The 17,183-nt window shown below is 49.0% G+C and overlaps 1 protein-coding gene across 11 annotated transcripts in view; it reads right to left on the minus strand.

Moving 5' to 3' along the window:
* Nucleotides 1-17,183, minus strand: part of tenm2a (teneurin transmembrane protein 2a) — a 136,039-nt gene that overhangs the window by 56,783 nt on the left and 62,073 nt on the right. For 8 of the 11 annotated variants that reach the window (XM_037459749.2, XM_037459748.2, XM_037459747.2 and 5 more), the window contains one exon: nt 834-1,043. The exons of the other annotated variants lie outside the window; for them this stretch is intronic. In XM_037459749.2, the coding sequence (XP_037315646.2) occupies nt 834-1,043 (210 nt within the window). The remainder of the gene's footprint in view (nt 1-833; nt 1,044-17,183) is intronic. 11 annotated transcript variants of the gene reach the window in all.

A 17,183-nucleotide genomic window follows, 5' to 3' on the forward strand; every position in this document is an offset into this window, starting at 1 on the left:
AACTGGTTTGCCTTTTGCTGCGCTGATCCTCCCTGCCGGCACTTAAAATTCATCATGCCCCTACCTTTCACTTTCCGGTGCATTATTAATGTCACATGGAGAATAAATACAAACACACACCTACTCACTGGAAACTGATATGTGCGCGGCAGAGTGCAGGTGTTGCTTTCATTTGCATCATTGTTTTTTTTTTATTCTTTCCTAGCAGTCCTTGACAAAGGGCTATGTCTGTTGAATCTGTAATCCATTGAGAGATTATTGGCTGTCGCGGTGAAATGCGCTTTTCGTACGCACCTCCAAAGTCAAGTTTGGGAACAGAGATTCTTTTTTTAGTCATTTTTTTTGCTTCTTGCTCCTTCAAAAACTGACGGCCTCCTCAGCAAAACAATTGATTTGTTTACAAAGCAGTTTGACCGGCAGTCGTCTGGGTATTATTTAACCATTAAAAATACGTAAATGGATTTTAAATGTATGTGTGCGCAACCATTAGTTATTTCCACTCTGACGACAGTTCGATATCTATCTTAAATATCAAACTGCATATTTTATGAAGCCTCACAATGTAAATAACCGCTGCTTAAGTCCCAGCATTGCTAAAGAATGCAGACTTTAAAGGAATGCAAAAAAAGAAGCAAAAAAAAAAGACAAAAGGCAAAAAGCAAATGGCCAAAAGAACAAGATGTGACATTGAAATAAAGGATTGAGCAATGACTAAAGCAGATCAGGAAGCGGACGCGCGGTGATGGATGGCGTTCTGATGCATGAATCAAATGAACGGGAGGATCAAATGTTCGGGGGGGGGGGGGGGGGGGGTGAATGGTGAGCTCTCTTACCCGAGGAGGAGGTCTGGGCCCGGAGCATGTACGAGTCATCCGGGTGGTGGGGCTCCAGGTGAGCGTGGGCGGAGTTTTTCTCCAGCAGGGGCACCTGGCATTCCCTGATCGGCGGGGACGGGCCGGGGGCAGGGTGGTGGGGGGCGGACGAGGAGGACGGGAGGGACGGAGGGAGCAGGGAGGAGGAAGAGGTCGGAGGGAGTGGGCGACCTGGAGGATGGAGGGTCAGAAAGAGGGGGGGGGGGGGGGGTGGGAGGTGGGGGAGGAGCGCGTTAGACAAAACAGATGGCAATGATACGGGGGCCTGTTCCTGAAGCAGGTCTACCGAGTCGCAGAAGTCCAATCAATGAAAGCAAAACCCATTTGAAATGAGAAGGAAATTGTATTGATCTAGTTTTGTTGTATAATTTGGAGCAGTGATCCATCCGGGGGACTCAGAGGTGGACCTGCTCCTGGGAACAGCCCCGTGGTCACAGCAATGTAAAGCAGCCTAGATACGATCTCCTCGGCAAATTAGCAAGAGACACTTTAGCTCAGGAGGTTCGAGGCTAATTCCAAATGATTTTCCGTGCAAACGACTTAAACTGAATGAACACAAAGTCATTTCACTTTCTATACATCAATGAGATATTGTCTTGCACCTGCCGTACAAATGAATGGAAGCGTTTACAACTTTTGCTGAACAGCAGCTAATGGAACCACAATTAGCCAATTAGGAGACAAAAAGCTCACTATATGAACATAATGAATTCGAAAGACCGGCACACATAGATAGGACACAAAATGACACCAACACCCTTCCTCGCCCACATTAGTCGCTAACACTATAATGAATATATTGAGTTTGGCTCCACTTCCATATTTGAAGCGGCCATGTTAAAGGAGCGGTAGGATTAAGGTTGGGGGGGGGGCCGTGCACCCATGGTACGACTGTCCTCTACGCCGGGGGGGGGGGGGGGGGGGAGACGAAAGAAAGTTAACAGCCAAGTCTTTAAATAGTGGGAGCCATGGGACACGTGGACACAATCAGGCTGTCCCATCCACCAGAGAGAGGAAACAAGGATGGAGAGAATTCACTCGACTCTCCAAAGGTTTGGAATCAAGGACAAAGACAAATCTAATAAATTCTATTTAGAGACGGCGCAAAATATAGAATAATTATGTCTGCCATATTTGCAGCTCAATCAATCAACAATATGGCAAGAATGAGGCCACCGAGTCCAGCCAATCCACCGAAGGACTCGGGTTATTACAACTTCTAATTAGATAGTCGACGCTTTGACGCGAGGATAATCACTTATTTTCTCCTTCTTCCATATTGAAAATGATCGCCTCGGGTGTCAGCCCGGCTTTACAAATACTATGTATTTTGTCCTCTTGTTAGTGATGCCTTTAACTTCACCTTGCCGAGTTAATTCAGAAAAAGGCTCATCGCTAGTTTAACAAACTTCTTCCGTTCTTTGAAAACTTCACAGGGTTAAGAAGAGGTTTTCTCTTTCAGCGAGTTTATCAAACTCGGGAAATAAAAGACGTGAGAGATTCATCCTCGTACGATCTCTCTTTCCCCTTCTTCTTTCTTCTTCCCTTTACTGATAGTTCCTCAGAGTACAGATGTGGTGTGATTGTAATTTGACAGCATTCACCTTCCCGTCACAGAATATCGATGGATATAAAAAGGAGTAACCATGACAGAGAGGGTCTCGCCTATTGTTTTTTTTGTTTGTTGCCAATTTAGCAAGAAACAAAGTGTTTGGGGGTTAACGCTCTACGCTGTCACAAAATGAAGCAGATTAATCAAGGGAAGCATACGTTGTGAGTCATGCCATCGCGCCTTTACAAAGGTGCATTTGATAGAAATGGAGCCAGAGTGATCGGCTTCCGGCTTCTCGCTTTGCGTCACGGAAACCGGAGCTCGGATCGATCCGCAGCGCCACGTTAACTACACCCCAGAGAAATGCCAGCCCTGTCTTTTATTGAGGTGTGTGTGTGTGTGTGTGTGTGTGTGCGTGTCTGCCTGTGTCCAGTCAATCTCATCAGCGCAAACAGAGAAAAATGGATAAACAATAGCAAAGCAAACACTGTGGCCGACAGGAGGGAAATGGGGAGAGAGAGAGGAGGAGGAGAGGATGGAGAGGGATGGAGAGACGTGGAGGTCACGGGGGATAACCAGGGGAATGGGGTTGCGAAACGGAGAGAAATGAATAGTCGGCAGCGGAAGGATGGAGAGAACAGGACGGACCAGAATCTATGAGCTGACAAAGGTTATTGGCAATAAAGAAAAAAAACGGGCAAGAAAGCAATCGAGGAGGCTAATTAGGAGTGGAGGAGGCAATAAGAGGGGACAGAGCAGCGGAAGATGGGGAACAGGAACAAATGAAATAAATAAAAGGAGGGAATACGCTACGGAAGCTATCGATCCCAATGAATCGATCACTCGCATCAATTGATTGTCGCGCATGGATCTAGATATTTGCATATTTCATCAAACCTTTGAAGAGGCCGTTGTTGACATGGGCGATACAAAATGTGTGTGTGTGTGTGTGTGTGCGTCTAACTCACACCTTTAAGGTTGGTTTATTGCCGCTCTGCTTTTTCTATTTAGCACGTAACCACGCCTGTTTGCGCTTTAAGGTTACGCGCGCGCCAGCGCAGTTATTAATATTTTAAATTACTTTAATTACAAAAAACAGAGGGGAAAAAAAAAAGTGCATTAGTTGGCCAAAAGCAATTAAGGGGACTTTAATCTCCTTAGCAATTATGCTGTGGGGCATCCTTAACTCAGTCATTTCTGCCCGCTACATTTCCACAAAGGTCAGTGGAAATTGCTTTGTGTTATTAGAACAAAGACTTAGCGATGAGCTCGCGTTGTTTCTCTTGACGATTCGCCTCGCCGCCGCCCGCCTCCCCCAGCCATCTGCACGCCTGCCTCCATCCATCTCACCGTGTCCTCCTCTTGCTCCTCGGGAATCTACAGTTCACTTGCAAGTGTTGATTGCTGTGAAAAGGATAGCGTGTCGTGGTTTTGGGGATAAAAAACATCAGACTTTGGCATCGCGTGAAAGGCCTCGGCCGAGTCCCCAGATGATCTTATCGCAGCTTCGGAAGGATCGCTGTGGTCTTCAGTCGGTTGTGTGAGCTACAGGCTCCGAGTGGGTGAGCTTTCGCCCGCTGTGGAGCTACTGTACGTCTCCGGTGACCCGGGGCTCCATGCGGGCGCCGCATCGTCCATTGTTGTCTCACCGAAACAATTGTTCATGCGCGCGGGTTCCTCTTTTTGGCTGTTCATGGACTTCTCTCCTCTTCCCCTCCTCGTCCTTGTCTCTATTTCCCTCCCTCCGTCCGTCCACCCATCTGGCCGAGGTGAGGAGTGGAGTGGAGCGAGGGATGGAGCGACAGCTGGAGCCCAGTCAGACAAGGAGAGACAAATTACCCCTCTAACGAGAGCCATTCATCATCTCTTCATCTCTCCTTCGTCTCTCTTCCTCCTCCACTCCGCCACACCTCCACCTGAAATACGGCGCACCTGGTCAACACGTGTGGGGGAAAACAAAACAAACTCCAATCCACCACTCGACTTTACGGCGATCTGGTCGCCACTCGTGCGGCTCTTCGATTACGGTGGGAATAACAAAGTGGAGATGGGGGAAGGCGGGGTGGGGTGCAGGGCGGCGGGGGCGTGGGCAACAAGATAAGGGAGGCGCGGGATGATTGAATGAGCGGTGCGCGGGCGAGAGAGGGGGAAACGACACACCCATGCTGGCACACGCGGAGGCCCATTACCATGGCTGCTGTCAGCACAGATGTTGGACCGAGGGGGAGCTGTCAGTCAGAGTGCGCGGGTGTGTAAGTATGCACGTGTATTGAACAGTGATCTGAGGGCTATTTAGTGATGACAGCTGCCGACACAATGGGCCCTTTTCTCTATTTATCTATACAGTGCAGTCTGTCTCCTCCATCCCGTCGCTCTTCCTGCTTCTCCCCATTTTTTTTCCTCCTTTCTTCAAATCTTTGCCTCCTCTTTTCTCTCATTCAATCCTTTGTCATTTTTCACATTTAAACCGTCGGTGGCAAGACGCACACCTGTTGCCGCCTGTGTGTGTGTGTGTGTGTGTGTGTGTGTGTGTGTGTGTGTGTGTGGGCCGCGTGAGCAAAGAGGGAGACGAGAGGACGATTCAACGCACGTGTTCTAATGAGTGAAGTCGGGCTTTCGCAGCCCGAGGAGACGACCGTATCACATTCTCCTTCTTTGATGTGTAATGTGAGTGTCTGGGTTCTTCTCTGGCCTGGACCCCGGGCTCCGGTCCTCTCTTTCATCCCGCCTGCATCATTCCATCATTTCCAAATCTGTGGGGGGCCCCCAAACAGACCGACCCTCCACACACACACACAGCCGTCATCTGAATGCGGTTTCGGGCACGGAAGGAGGTGCCTCTCGCTCACGGCGTCACATTGTTTTTGCTCTGGATGACGGCCCTTCTCTATTTTGCTTTTGTACATTACTTCAAGGATAGCAACCGAGGCTCACCCTGTGCTGCAGATCTGTTATATGTGACGTTCAACTAAATGTTGAGCTCCGATGCATTGATGGCACTTAGAAACTCGATTTTTTTTTTATTATCGTCACCTAATGGTTTGCCAGAATCTTTCAACAGGACATTTCGTCACACAGTACTGTTGCTTCAATACATTACAAAACGTATATAAAAACAAATGTTCTGAAGGAATTCTTTGAGAAAGAGAAAAATACGCAGCAATGAAAAGATGATGGCAGAACTCTTTCAAAGACCTTCGCCTCGTTCCACCCGTTCAACGACCAGCTAAATCAATGACCGGGAGGCCATTTAGGTGACATATGTTCCAAAGGATTATTCACCTCTTAACGACCTTTTTTTTCTCGCCCTCACTTGACGTGGGCGGCGTAGTGTCGGAGTGAAACGTTGTGACTCCTTTGAGTGCACCGTGGCTCGCTGCAGGACGCTGCGTTCAAAAGTGAATTGGAGCACATCTTCTTTGAGAAATCCCCCCCTGGTTTCAGAAGGACGTTCCCCGCTCCTCTCCTATCTCAAGTGGCTGCTTTCTCTTTTTCTATTATTCAAATTATTTTGAAGAGGAGAGACGGGGGACTGGCGCACGGAAAGTCTATGCGACACGTTCGGCCCGCTTCATACATTGCATCTGCTAATTGAAACATGCCTCGCTGTTGCCTGGGAGTACAGGAGTGTGTGTGTGTGTGTGTGTGTGCAATACATAGCATTGGGATGCTGCGGCACATCCGTGCCGTCCATTGTCAGAGATGTCCACTGCGTAACTCGGGGCGACCATAGAGGCTACATTACCATATAAATTACATCCATGTTGCTGCTGTGGATTGATGGTAGTGTCATGGATTGCACCCATTGGACCCTCATTGAAAACAATCAAAATAAATAGCCTACTCCTCCTACATAAATGCATGCGCACACGCACACACAAACACAGCGCGCAAAGAGGCACACGCTCACATGTCCAAGCGTGGGTAGGAGCGTGGAAGCACACAGGAGCAAACCCTTATCCCAGGTGCAGAGAGATGAAGACCCATCCGCCCGGCCTCCCATTACCTTTGAACAGGCTCAGAAAGGCCTCATCGGTATCAAAATGATGATCTTTGAGAGGTATGAAATTAAAAAGAGAGAGCAAAAAGAGCATTTCTCGCCCCAAAACAGGCTGGACCTTGAAAAAAAAACTCAGAAACTGTTAAATGGATATAACAGCGAAGACACAGGAATAATCTAAATCCGTCATTTAAGGGCCAAGCTGTTTCCCGTAGCTTCTGGCTTAAGAGCAAAACAACTTCTGTAAAGACAGGAGATCGGGTCCTGGGCCTCAGAAAACAAACTAATCAAACTGCTTTGGAGGGCCTTTTTTGATACCGTATCAATATCTGCAGTAGTTACCTCCGCTGGAGAAAGCTCATTAAAAGTGGCTGCTAATGCAGGGCCATCTTTCCCTCTAATCCGATCCGACTCACTCGCACAAAGTATAGCGTCATGAGACACAAATGGCGGGGTAACGTGGCGCGGACGTGGCGTCGATGAGGATGAGGTCAATTAGGCGCGACACATTCCTCTGTTTTCACCTGCTTGTCATATTAAGAAAGGGATTGAGGGTTGAAAAAGAAAGCAAAAAAAACAGAAAAGGCAGAAAACACCTGACTAATTAGCACTTGAGTGTGAGCCATTCAAGCTTAAATCGATCGTTCACACCCACTCACGACACACAGTTTCCACTCTGATAGTTCCAGCTACTGGTGTTTGGAGGCGGAGGCATTCGTTTTCACTCGCAAAGACTAAGACGACCAATCTGCATTCGCATTTTGAAGAAAAGACCCGTCTCACGAGACTCTGGGAGACAAGGCTCGTGCAAAGACAGAGCTGCACATCCCACAATCCTCCAGTATCTCAAACGACGGCACGCATCTAGAATTCAATGTAAATGTGATTCAGAAACAAGGCACAAAGAAACATGTGCAGCACACAGGAATAAACATCCGAACCCTGGGCACAGATACCTATTCAATGTAGCAGGGCCCCAAATGAGCCGACCGGTAATTGCCGCTGTGGTTGCTATGACAATCTGGTTCCGTGAAAAGAACCGGCAACGTCTGCAAAACAAAACGAGACGCGTAATAATCGTCTGTCAAAGAGCGAAGACAGGAAGGAAGAGATGAGATCGTTTTGTCTGCCGGTTTGCGGCCTGGTGCAGCAACGGGAAAGCGCGCGCGTCGCATCGTAATCTCGTGAATACACTTGATTTCGGTATCTCTCTTTTTTCTTTTCTTTTTTGGTTGTGGTACCACACCGTGCGTTACTACATGTTACTATGTTTGCGCGTGAGACGGTGAGCTCTCTGAGTCAGCAACTATCTCCTTTTAGCAAACACATGTGCACGCACACACACGAGCGTGCACACGCAGAGTGTGTGTGCTCAGAGCCGGTGGATAAACGAGCGCACTGCAGCCTGTTGCTGAGAGAATCCTCTCTTTGATGTTCTGCAGCCTCTATTTATAGCAACAGCGGAGGAAAAAGGACAGAGAGCAGAAGAATACAGCGCACAGCCACGTTGTGTTACTTCTCTCTCTGTCTCGACCCACTCAGGGCCAGATTTCTTGAGCCTTCTGCACCTCGGCTGGGGGGGGGGGGTGGGGGGGACGCACACTGCGCGCCTTCGAGATGCGTGTCCCTCCTTCAAAGACAGGCGGCGGCGCGAAAGCTGCCGTCGTTGTGTCATCGCTCGTGCGCTTTTGTGCTTTAGCCCGTGTGCGAGGGGGGGGGGGAACGGCTCCAGCAATAAACGCTGCAGGAGGAGACGCGGTGGATTGTACTGGGGTCGCAGATTCGTGATATAGATCTCGCCTGGAAGAGTTAATCCTCCAGTGCTGTGGGTCAGGAGACGTTCAGGTCTTCTTCAACACGCCATGATGTTCATTTCTTCAATCATGGTCCGATTTATAGTAATACAGACCATAAATCGGAGTACGTTTCGGATTTTCCGAGTTGTCCATCTTTTTTCGTCTTACAACTTCAGCTCTTTCTAAATGTCTTTTCAGTCCTTGAAAAGCTATTTGTAACCATTTGGGTTGCCTGCACACGTCTTACAGCGTTAACCTGTGGACAGCTTTCCGTCGTACCACCCTCTAAAGTCACTTCTGGTTGCCAAAAACCAAGACGATGGGGGCCGAAAAGGAAAAAAATTCCTCCACAAACAAATGGGTGAGTCACGGTATCCATGTCTCACAAACAGTCGATGGTTTGGGGATATTAATATCAAATAAAAGTCGCACCTGATTGCGCCGTAACACTCAAGATGGGGCAGAGTTTGATCATCACTGCTCTTTTTTAAGCAATCTTTCTTGCGTGTAACTTGTATATAGATCTCTTGTATTAGCTGGTTTAATTAGTTCAACTGACATACTTTTACAAACCTTTGTAGTTACGGATCATTAAGCAATTGAATCATAAGAGACCCTCAATTTATTTGAGCGGTTAGAGTTTAATTGTGGCTAAGTTAAGTCAATTGACGTTCCATTTAAAAAAAAATCTTTTATCTCAGACGAATCCTGCCGTTCGAGCCCCTCCTCGTGCCGTTAGTTATTAGCCCCAGCCTCAGTAATTCCAATGTTAATCACTCGCCGATTGGGAGCTCACACAGAACAGGCCGTGCAGCGCGCTCTCTCGCGCACGCCACACTAATCGGGCGCCGCTGTCTGCAACGCGTGGAGGGAAGCGATGGTAGATTACCAGGCGGTTCTGGGCTCTTTGAAGTAGCTGCTGCATTGGTTATGGAAGGCTAAGTGGACATGTGACTGGGGACAGGTTGAGGCCTCCGTGGCCCACTTCAGCAGAACGGTTGTGGGATGCGGTTTGTGGTCCGATGCGCACAAAAGCCCTGCAACAGTGCGTTGCATAAGACGACCCGTCCGTCCATCCCTCCCCTTTTTTCGTCTGCAGGATCCCACACTCGTCACGCAGCCTTACAATTAGCACAGCTTGCATCAGCCGACAACCGGCTGACTCGGAGGAATATGGAAGTCTACGCGTGTGTGCTTTTGGAGCGGTTGTTTGTGCACGTCGCCTCGCACAAACACTCTCGCGCAAACGTGATGCAACTCTCCGAGGAAACGACCTGCAAACCGGTTTTCGGCTCACAAACAGCCGCGGCCCGCCGAGCGCACGCGGGGAGAAAAAAAAGAAGAAGAAGAAAAAAAAAAAAAAAAAAAAAAAGGCTGGAGTCGGCACCGGAGGAGACAGACGGCCCCGTCAAATGTTCCGACGCCGGGCTATTAGTCGCACCTCCTCGCTACGGAGCGCCGGGCCTCGGAGACAAATAATAGATGCTAATCTTTTGTAGGACGACGCCAAGTCAGTCAGTTTAAGCTGAGAGCGTCAAATGAGATTTTTAATTACTGCATGACCTGGGGTATATTAGCGCATATTAATGAGGATCATTAACCTAGAGGTAACTAAGACCCCTCCTTCTTAACTACCACTGATGGCACCTCTGCTGTCTGGCATTGAACCATCAGCAAAAATAAAAAAAATAAAAAAAAGCGTGGTATAAGCCATCTCTAAATCTTAAAAGCTCACATGCACATTGACGTGCGTGTGAGCTTTTAAGGATTTACAGATGGCTTACACCGTGCTTTTTTTTTTTTTTAATAAACTGCATGTCCTTAGTAAAAGTAAATAACTCGAAATCAATTTCCTTTTACGGCAGGGAAATTCTCCAGCTGAAAGCTTGAACTCTGGGTTGCAATCCTCGCAAACGGCAGAACTGTTCATCTGCTCTTTAATGAGGGAACAAGAAAGATACATGTTTCAAAGGGAAGCAAGTAAGGCCGACACACAATGAATGACAAAGACACGAAAGAAGCATTTTAGTGGACTACGCAACGGTCAAGATCATTTCAATGCATTTAGAAGGACAAAATTTAACAATAGAAATATTTTCTGCCAATCTCTCTCCTCAGCTGGAGGGGGTTGAGGTGGGGCACAGGAAGCCCCCCCCCTGATGAGTAAATACCGGGTACGATGTTGACGTCATCCATCCTTCCCTTTCTCCAACCTCATGTGTCATCTCTGCTACTGTAGCGCCATCAGGCTTTGGGTCTCAGCGGTATAAAGGAAAGGGCTTTTATCTCACAAGTGACCGGACCAGCCGCATTGGGCTCGTAACATTGGCTAAGCAAACACACACACACACACACACACACACACACTCATAAACTCAATCCCGCACACACGTTCTTTCTTATCTCCTGTCCCCCACTCTCCAGTCTCAGCATTTTATACTTTTACATGACCAAGCCTCTTCAGTGAAACCAGCTCTAAAACGTGCACAACAGTGAGCGCGCACACACACACACACACACACACACACACACACACACGCCTGCATGTGACACGCAGTGGAGCGGACCCACCCACCTGGGCCTCGCGTTCCCACTGACTCCAAATTGCGTCTATACATATATATATATATATATATATATATATACAGTATATATGTATGTATATATACGCCAGCTGGAGTGTAAAATACATCAATGAGACGATATGAGCCCGTGGCACCGGTTACGCACTCGGTTATGTATTAAACCCGGGATCGACACATCGGAGCGAACGCGGCCGCTTTGTGCAGCGAATCCCGAAGAAAGAACGAGGGCCTCGTTGGCGAGAGCACAACGGAGGCAGTGACTTGAGCAGTGTGCCGCTGGTATGTACAATGGGGCATGCCGCTGTTGCCTGGTAGCCATTTACAATACATAATCTGATGGTAAGCGTAGTACGGCTGAATGCACCATATACAGTTTGAATTCAGACAATGGGGTTTTGGTAGTTTTTTTTTTTTTTTTTTTAATGCAAATTGTCTGTCTGAGTGTGTGTGTTTGCCAAAGTGCGTTGGTGTTTGTGTGCACGTCTTCCTTCAGTGCGCCCAGCATTAATTGCCATTCCCAGTGGTTCTGTGAGAGAGCTCGGGACTCCTATGGGCTTCCGCACCTTCATTAGACTCTGCTGATCATCACTCCACAGCACCAAGAGAGCCTCGTTCCTCTCTTTCATCACTCAAATCTTTAGCTTTATCCCCCCCCCCCCCCCTCGCCCCCCCTCTCTCCATTCTGCCAACTCTCTGCCGTTCTTTTCTCATTTTTTATCCATCACGTTATTCCTCAACCACACCGCGCGGCGTTGTTTATGGGAAATAGCCCCGAACGATTGTATGAGAAAGTTGTGGACGAGCTGCACCCCCCCCCCCCCCCCACACACACACACACACTCCACCGCACCCTTCCTCCCCACAGTGCTCGCCCCTGAAGCCCCCGCTCCCTCCTTTTCTAATAGCTTATGATTTTGCCCGCCTCCCCTTCCCATCCTTCAACATTTCTGTCACTTTGCCCCCCCCCCACGCCTCTCCCGCCCCCGGACCCCCGCCCGTACCCCTGCTGCTTCACCCCCCTCCGCTTCCTCCCAGCCTCTCATCTCTCTTGCGTTCTTTTGCATTTTCATTCCCATCAGCCCTTCCTTTCGTCATTATCTCTCAGTTAATACTTCCCACTGTCTCAATCCCCAGCGCGAGTGCTTCTTACCCCCCCGGGGGGCTGGGTTCGCCAGCACTCACCCCTAAAGACATGTAATGCACCCCCCCCCCCCCCCTCCGTCTCCCCCCCTCTCTCCTTTTCACTCCCTCCCTCCCTCCCTTTCCTCCGCAGTGCATGAGAGACGCCAGCTGGAGGAAACAGAGAGAAATGGGCCCAATTACAGCATTGGGAACTAAAAGTTGGCTAATTAACTCTAATTTGCTAACAAACTGCTTTTTCACCAGGAATCATCTCTCTCTGTCACATGGCACACACATGCATGAGAAACGGCGTTTGTGCGCGCTGCCAAATTGCAAAAGTGCAAAAGGAAAGAAAGGAACACAATGCGCACAAAACTTTTCCCTCACACCCCCCACCCCCCCCCACACCCCTGCATCGACACACATGCGAGCCCCCACACAAATGTGCGTGGACCGTCTTGCTCAGCTGTATTTACCGCGAGGGCAATATGTTGATTACGTTAGGGTGGCTGATTATTGCACAGTGACAGTAAAGGAAACAAATGTCTTTCATAGGCAGGCATCTATCTCAGCGAGGGGGCTCCTAGCTACACGCCACGGCAGCAAATGACTGCGCTGCACCCAACGATGACGGGAAGAGAAAGAGAAAAAGACAAGCCCGATGCACAAATGAGGTACGGGGGAGAACAAAAAAAGTTTAGAGGGGCGCCAGATGGGATAGGAGGAGGACGGGGGGGGTCGGGGGGGATGGGGGAGAAGAGAGATGAATAAAGGATGAAATGAAGAAAAAAAAAAGTGGATGGATGGAGGCAGAAGGCTGAGGAGATGGATGAGGAGCGAGTCGCTGGGGTTCGTTCTGAAGCTGTGAAACCGTTTGCCCCTCCAAGGGGATAATGGTAGTTAGAGGTAAGAGCAATAGGTTTATATGGAGCAAAGATGCTATCTGGGGGCAAAACACACACACACACACACACACACACACACACACACAGGTACAAGGTGTGGGATGTGTCATCACTTCTGTTACAGACTGCCAATGGAGTTATGGTGCAGGCAGCACTTGGAACAATATGCTTGTCAATGTAATAAGAACAGGTGTCCAGTGGGCACAACTCCTCTGAGGTGGAGGTTTGATGCTGCACACAAACACACACGGACAAACACACACAGGATACACTAGTGGGAAAGGTGCTAAACAGGATGTGATAGTACAGCTGGATATCTCTCACACACACACTCTCATGAGGCCCCTCTCTACCCGGCTCTATCACTTCTAACCGATGGCCCTGCGATGCGATTGATGGTTGCTCCTCCCCCTTAGTTTCCCCTGATCCACCTCCTTTTCGTCTCGCTTTCGGTCCATTTCTGTTCTTCTCTCACGCCTCATTAGTGATGCTAATACTCAGAGTAATAGGGGACACCATTCACAGTGTGTGCGTGTGTGTGTGAGTGACCACACACTCGGGATGGCACTGTGTCTGGGAAAGAGGAGATGAGTTTCCCTCTCTGATCCCATTTCTCCGTCTGGGCCCTGCTCTCCTTCTCGCTGGGAGGAAATCCGATGGAAATGCAATCACAATCAGTTAGGGTCCAGAGGAGGACACACACACACACACACACACTTTATTCCTCTACCGCAAGGGAGCCATGCAGAAAATTGTTCTGGACATGGTGATGAGGAGAGGGGGGTCCGGAGTACGGCAAATGGGTGGGTGGGGGGGGGGGGGCTTTTTAATTTACATTTTTAATGTAAAATATCATTCAAAGAGGGAAAGTTAGGCATCTCATTATACCGCTTCTTTATTACGCACCGGGCACATCAGTCTCAGGGTACCGCTTCCCCCAAATCACGCACACGCACACACACACACACACACACACACACACACGCATGCCCACACATACATACATACAAACACGTGTGAGAAGAACCCGCTGAGCCCTGCAGTTAGAAATGGGGCTCTTCTTAGGACACTATAAATCTGGGAAGGGATAATCTACCTCGTCCTCCAGATATCATCAATCCCGGGTAATCTACGTCTTTAATCCCCGCACCCCCCCCTTCTCCATCCCCATATCTAACAATCCAGGAGGGAGGGGGCACTTTGGGGGTAAAACATTCAGGACAAACTACAGCGACCCTTCACACGAGACGGCGATAACGCAGCTGAAGGATTACGGATGTGGAGGATTTGACTTTCAGTTTTGTGTCATGACTGAACAACCGGAGCGTGAACGGCGGAAATAAGTAAAAAAAAAAACGATTCGTGCGAGCGTTCTCTCGGAGAAACCCAAACGGGGGAGGTGGTCGAAAAAGGGAAAAGGGCGAATCTCCTCGTTTGAGTTCTGCACGAGGAGGTGGCTCGTCGGGAAAACAACTTTGCATAAGTGAGTGTTTCTCTTGCAATAAAATTCACACTCCGTCGATTTTTCAACCGGCAGAAAAAGGGCTCAACATCCCAGCGTTCGGCGCGTTGCGACCTCGTAAAGTCCGCTGTGGCTGGTGTGTTAGCGGGCCGCGGCCTGTTCACGCGTCCAGCGGGCACGGAGCCACATTAGCATTCATTCAGAGCCGCGTTTCTGGCAGCACGATGACCGATCTTTACTCTTCTCTGTGCTCGGTTTTATTGGACCCTTTCCCCGCGAAATGCTCGACGCCGTTCGCCATCTCGCCCCGAACCTGTGTTTCTTGAGGTGATCGAGATGTTAGGAGTGATTCCAGGTCATCTGCTAAACTGCGGACCAGGACACCACTGGATGGAATGCTTTCGAGTAAAGACGGCTCGCCCTCGTGTGTTATTTTCCACACAAAAAACAAATATGTCGCTCTGCTCGATCAAAAAAAAAAAACGAGACACTTCCCGCCTTCAGCGTCGCCCCCGCGCTCTGAGGTCACAACCAATGATGTCACGCCAAAACGGGACTGCGTGGCCCTCGGGGCTCCTCGGGGGCCTGCACACGCCACTAACCATCATCATCAGGCCACCACTCTGACACGGGGGCCGCCGCGAGGGCCGACCACCTGCAGGAGCACTCGCGGTGACGCCTCTAATGATGTGTGTCCGTGTTTTTGCCATTTTTTTTATATCAATATATATTTATATATATGAAACCATCTGCACTCGACACAAACATCTGAGTGTTCATCACCAACATCTGCGTATGTTTGTGGGGACTAAGGGGGACATCTGGCCATGTCGGCAGTGATTTAAATGTTCTCTAAACGGGGAGAGAGAGCGAGATGACGCAGTTAATAAGCCGCTCATCGGACGGGCCGAATTTGATTGATGAAGATTCATGTAAACAACGCTATGCGACTATGGAAAGTCCGGGCGCCTAACCTGCAGTAATTCAAACCCTTTTCTGCTTTTCTGCTTATTTGCTTCAGTAGCGCTTTTTTTTTTTTATAAATGTATTTTTAAATCAGCAGGAACTGTCGTCACTCTGATGTTCGTAAAGACCTCTCTTGTCAAAGGAAAAAGTGTAGTTTCACAAAGTGATCCACATACGCGGTTGGAAAGTGAACCCGCCGCTGCCCTCCTTGTCCTTCCCCCCTTTTTTCTCTCTCCTTTCATGCTGCTTTTTGTCCTCCACAAGTCTCCTGCCGTTCTCGAAGGCTGAGACAGCACCGTGGGAGTCCGATCACTCCCTAGTCCACACACACACACACACACACACACACAGAGGGAATTTCCATTGTGCTGCAGGAAAAAAAGAATTTAAAAAAGAAACCACATCTTTAGAGAAGTCTGTCTGTCAAAAAGCAAATTGCTGGATGCATTACGTGCGTTTGAAGGTATTGGAAACATATTTTTTCAATCAGGCAGGTAGCGAGATATCTGTGTGCCTGAGTGTGTAGTTGGACACTTTGTGGGTTCAGCAATAGTTTCGGTCCTTTTAGTCTCTTTAGCGGCAGATTATTATCGTCTTGGCAACAGTTTTTGGTCGTACCCCCCCCCCCCCCCAAGTCGTCTTCTGGTTATTCCTTACCTCCTTTGAACTCTCTTTCGAAATCTTTACAAAGTCAATTCTCACAGAGAACCCCCCCACTGGGGGAAAAACAACAAACTTTCAGAGCCGTCCAAACAATGACTCACCCGAACACACATTTCTGGGCGAAAAAAAAATAAAAAAAACAAAACACTCCCATGGAGGAATATCAAGAAGCACAAGAACAGGACATAATGGCTGTCTGATATTTATTCATAAAGGTGACTTTTTGCACTAAGTGCTTGTGCCCAGCGGCATGGAAGGAGCCCAGAGTCAGTACCAACACAGACAGATGACCAACATTATGGTCCGGCTGAAACAGATTGACACACACACACACACACACACACACACACACGTTCCGTGACTGCGTAGTCTCAATTAGCCTCAGAGGAAAGGCTGGCCGCACGTTGCCTCCCATCTGGGGTTGCTGCAGTCAAACAGGGCTGGCGGGTGAACGGACAGAATGACGGACAGGCTGATGGCCCTCCGCGCTTATTCGATTTCGGAGATGACGAGGGGGGGGGGGGGGGGGGGTTGTGGGGGGGAATCAGAACCCAGTGATGGGAACAATCAGGAGCGATACCCTTCCCAGAATCACAATATGGTCTGAGAGCATACGGTTGTTCTCCATTAAGAGTTTCTGTGAGCGCAACACCTCCAGGCTCGGCACTTACATAAGTCCCTCCCCCCTCGCTGAAAACAATTCATTCACCTCATCTCCCCCCTGCAGTCTGCGTGAACTCACTTTTGTTTGCAGCTGCGGGGACGCGAGCGGCACCAATACGACACCAATACAACAACATCAGCAGCAGCCACAGTCGTCCCGGGGGGGGGGGGGGGTGGGGGGGGGAGCGAGGAGGGCTGCATCGCCCCTCCACAATCTGTCCCCCGAGAATCCGTTTAACTCCCCACCTCCATCTTCTTTATTTCCACCTCCCGTGTTTCCTCCAGAGCGATGCTTTATTATTCCTTTATGGAAGTTTTCAACAAAAAAAAAGTTGAAAGTAATAAAAGGGTAAGTTTTAACCATCTATCTGCTCACCTCTCCCACTGTACGGACCCCTTCGCCCCCCCCCCCTCTCTTCCCCCCTCCATCTCCTTCTCTCCATCACCCTCTATCTGGTGGAGGGTAGTAATCCCATTAGGATCAATATTCCAGGCGAGTGAGCATCCTTTCAGTGCAGCAATTACAAACCTTTAGAGACATAAAGGAGAGCATTTCTTCACAGCTTAGACCATCAATCAACTATTTAGCTTCAGAGG

The sequence above is a fragment of the Pungitius pungitius genome, chromosome 2, assembly GCF_949316345.1.
Source record: "Pungitius pungitius chromosome 2, fPunPun2.1, whole genome shotgun sequence".
NCBI classification, from domain to species: domain Eukaryota; kingdom Metazoa; phylum Chordata; class Actinopteri; order Perciformes; family Gasterosteidae; genus Pungitius; species Pungitius pungitius.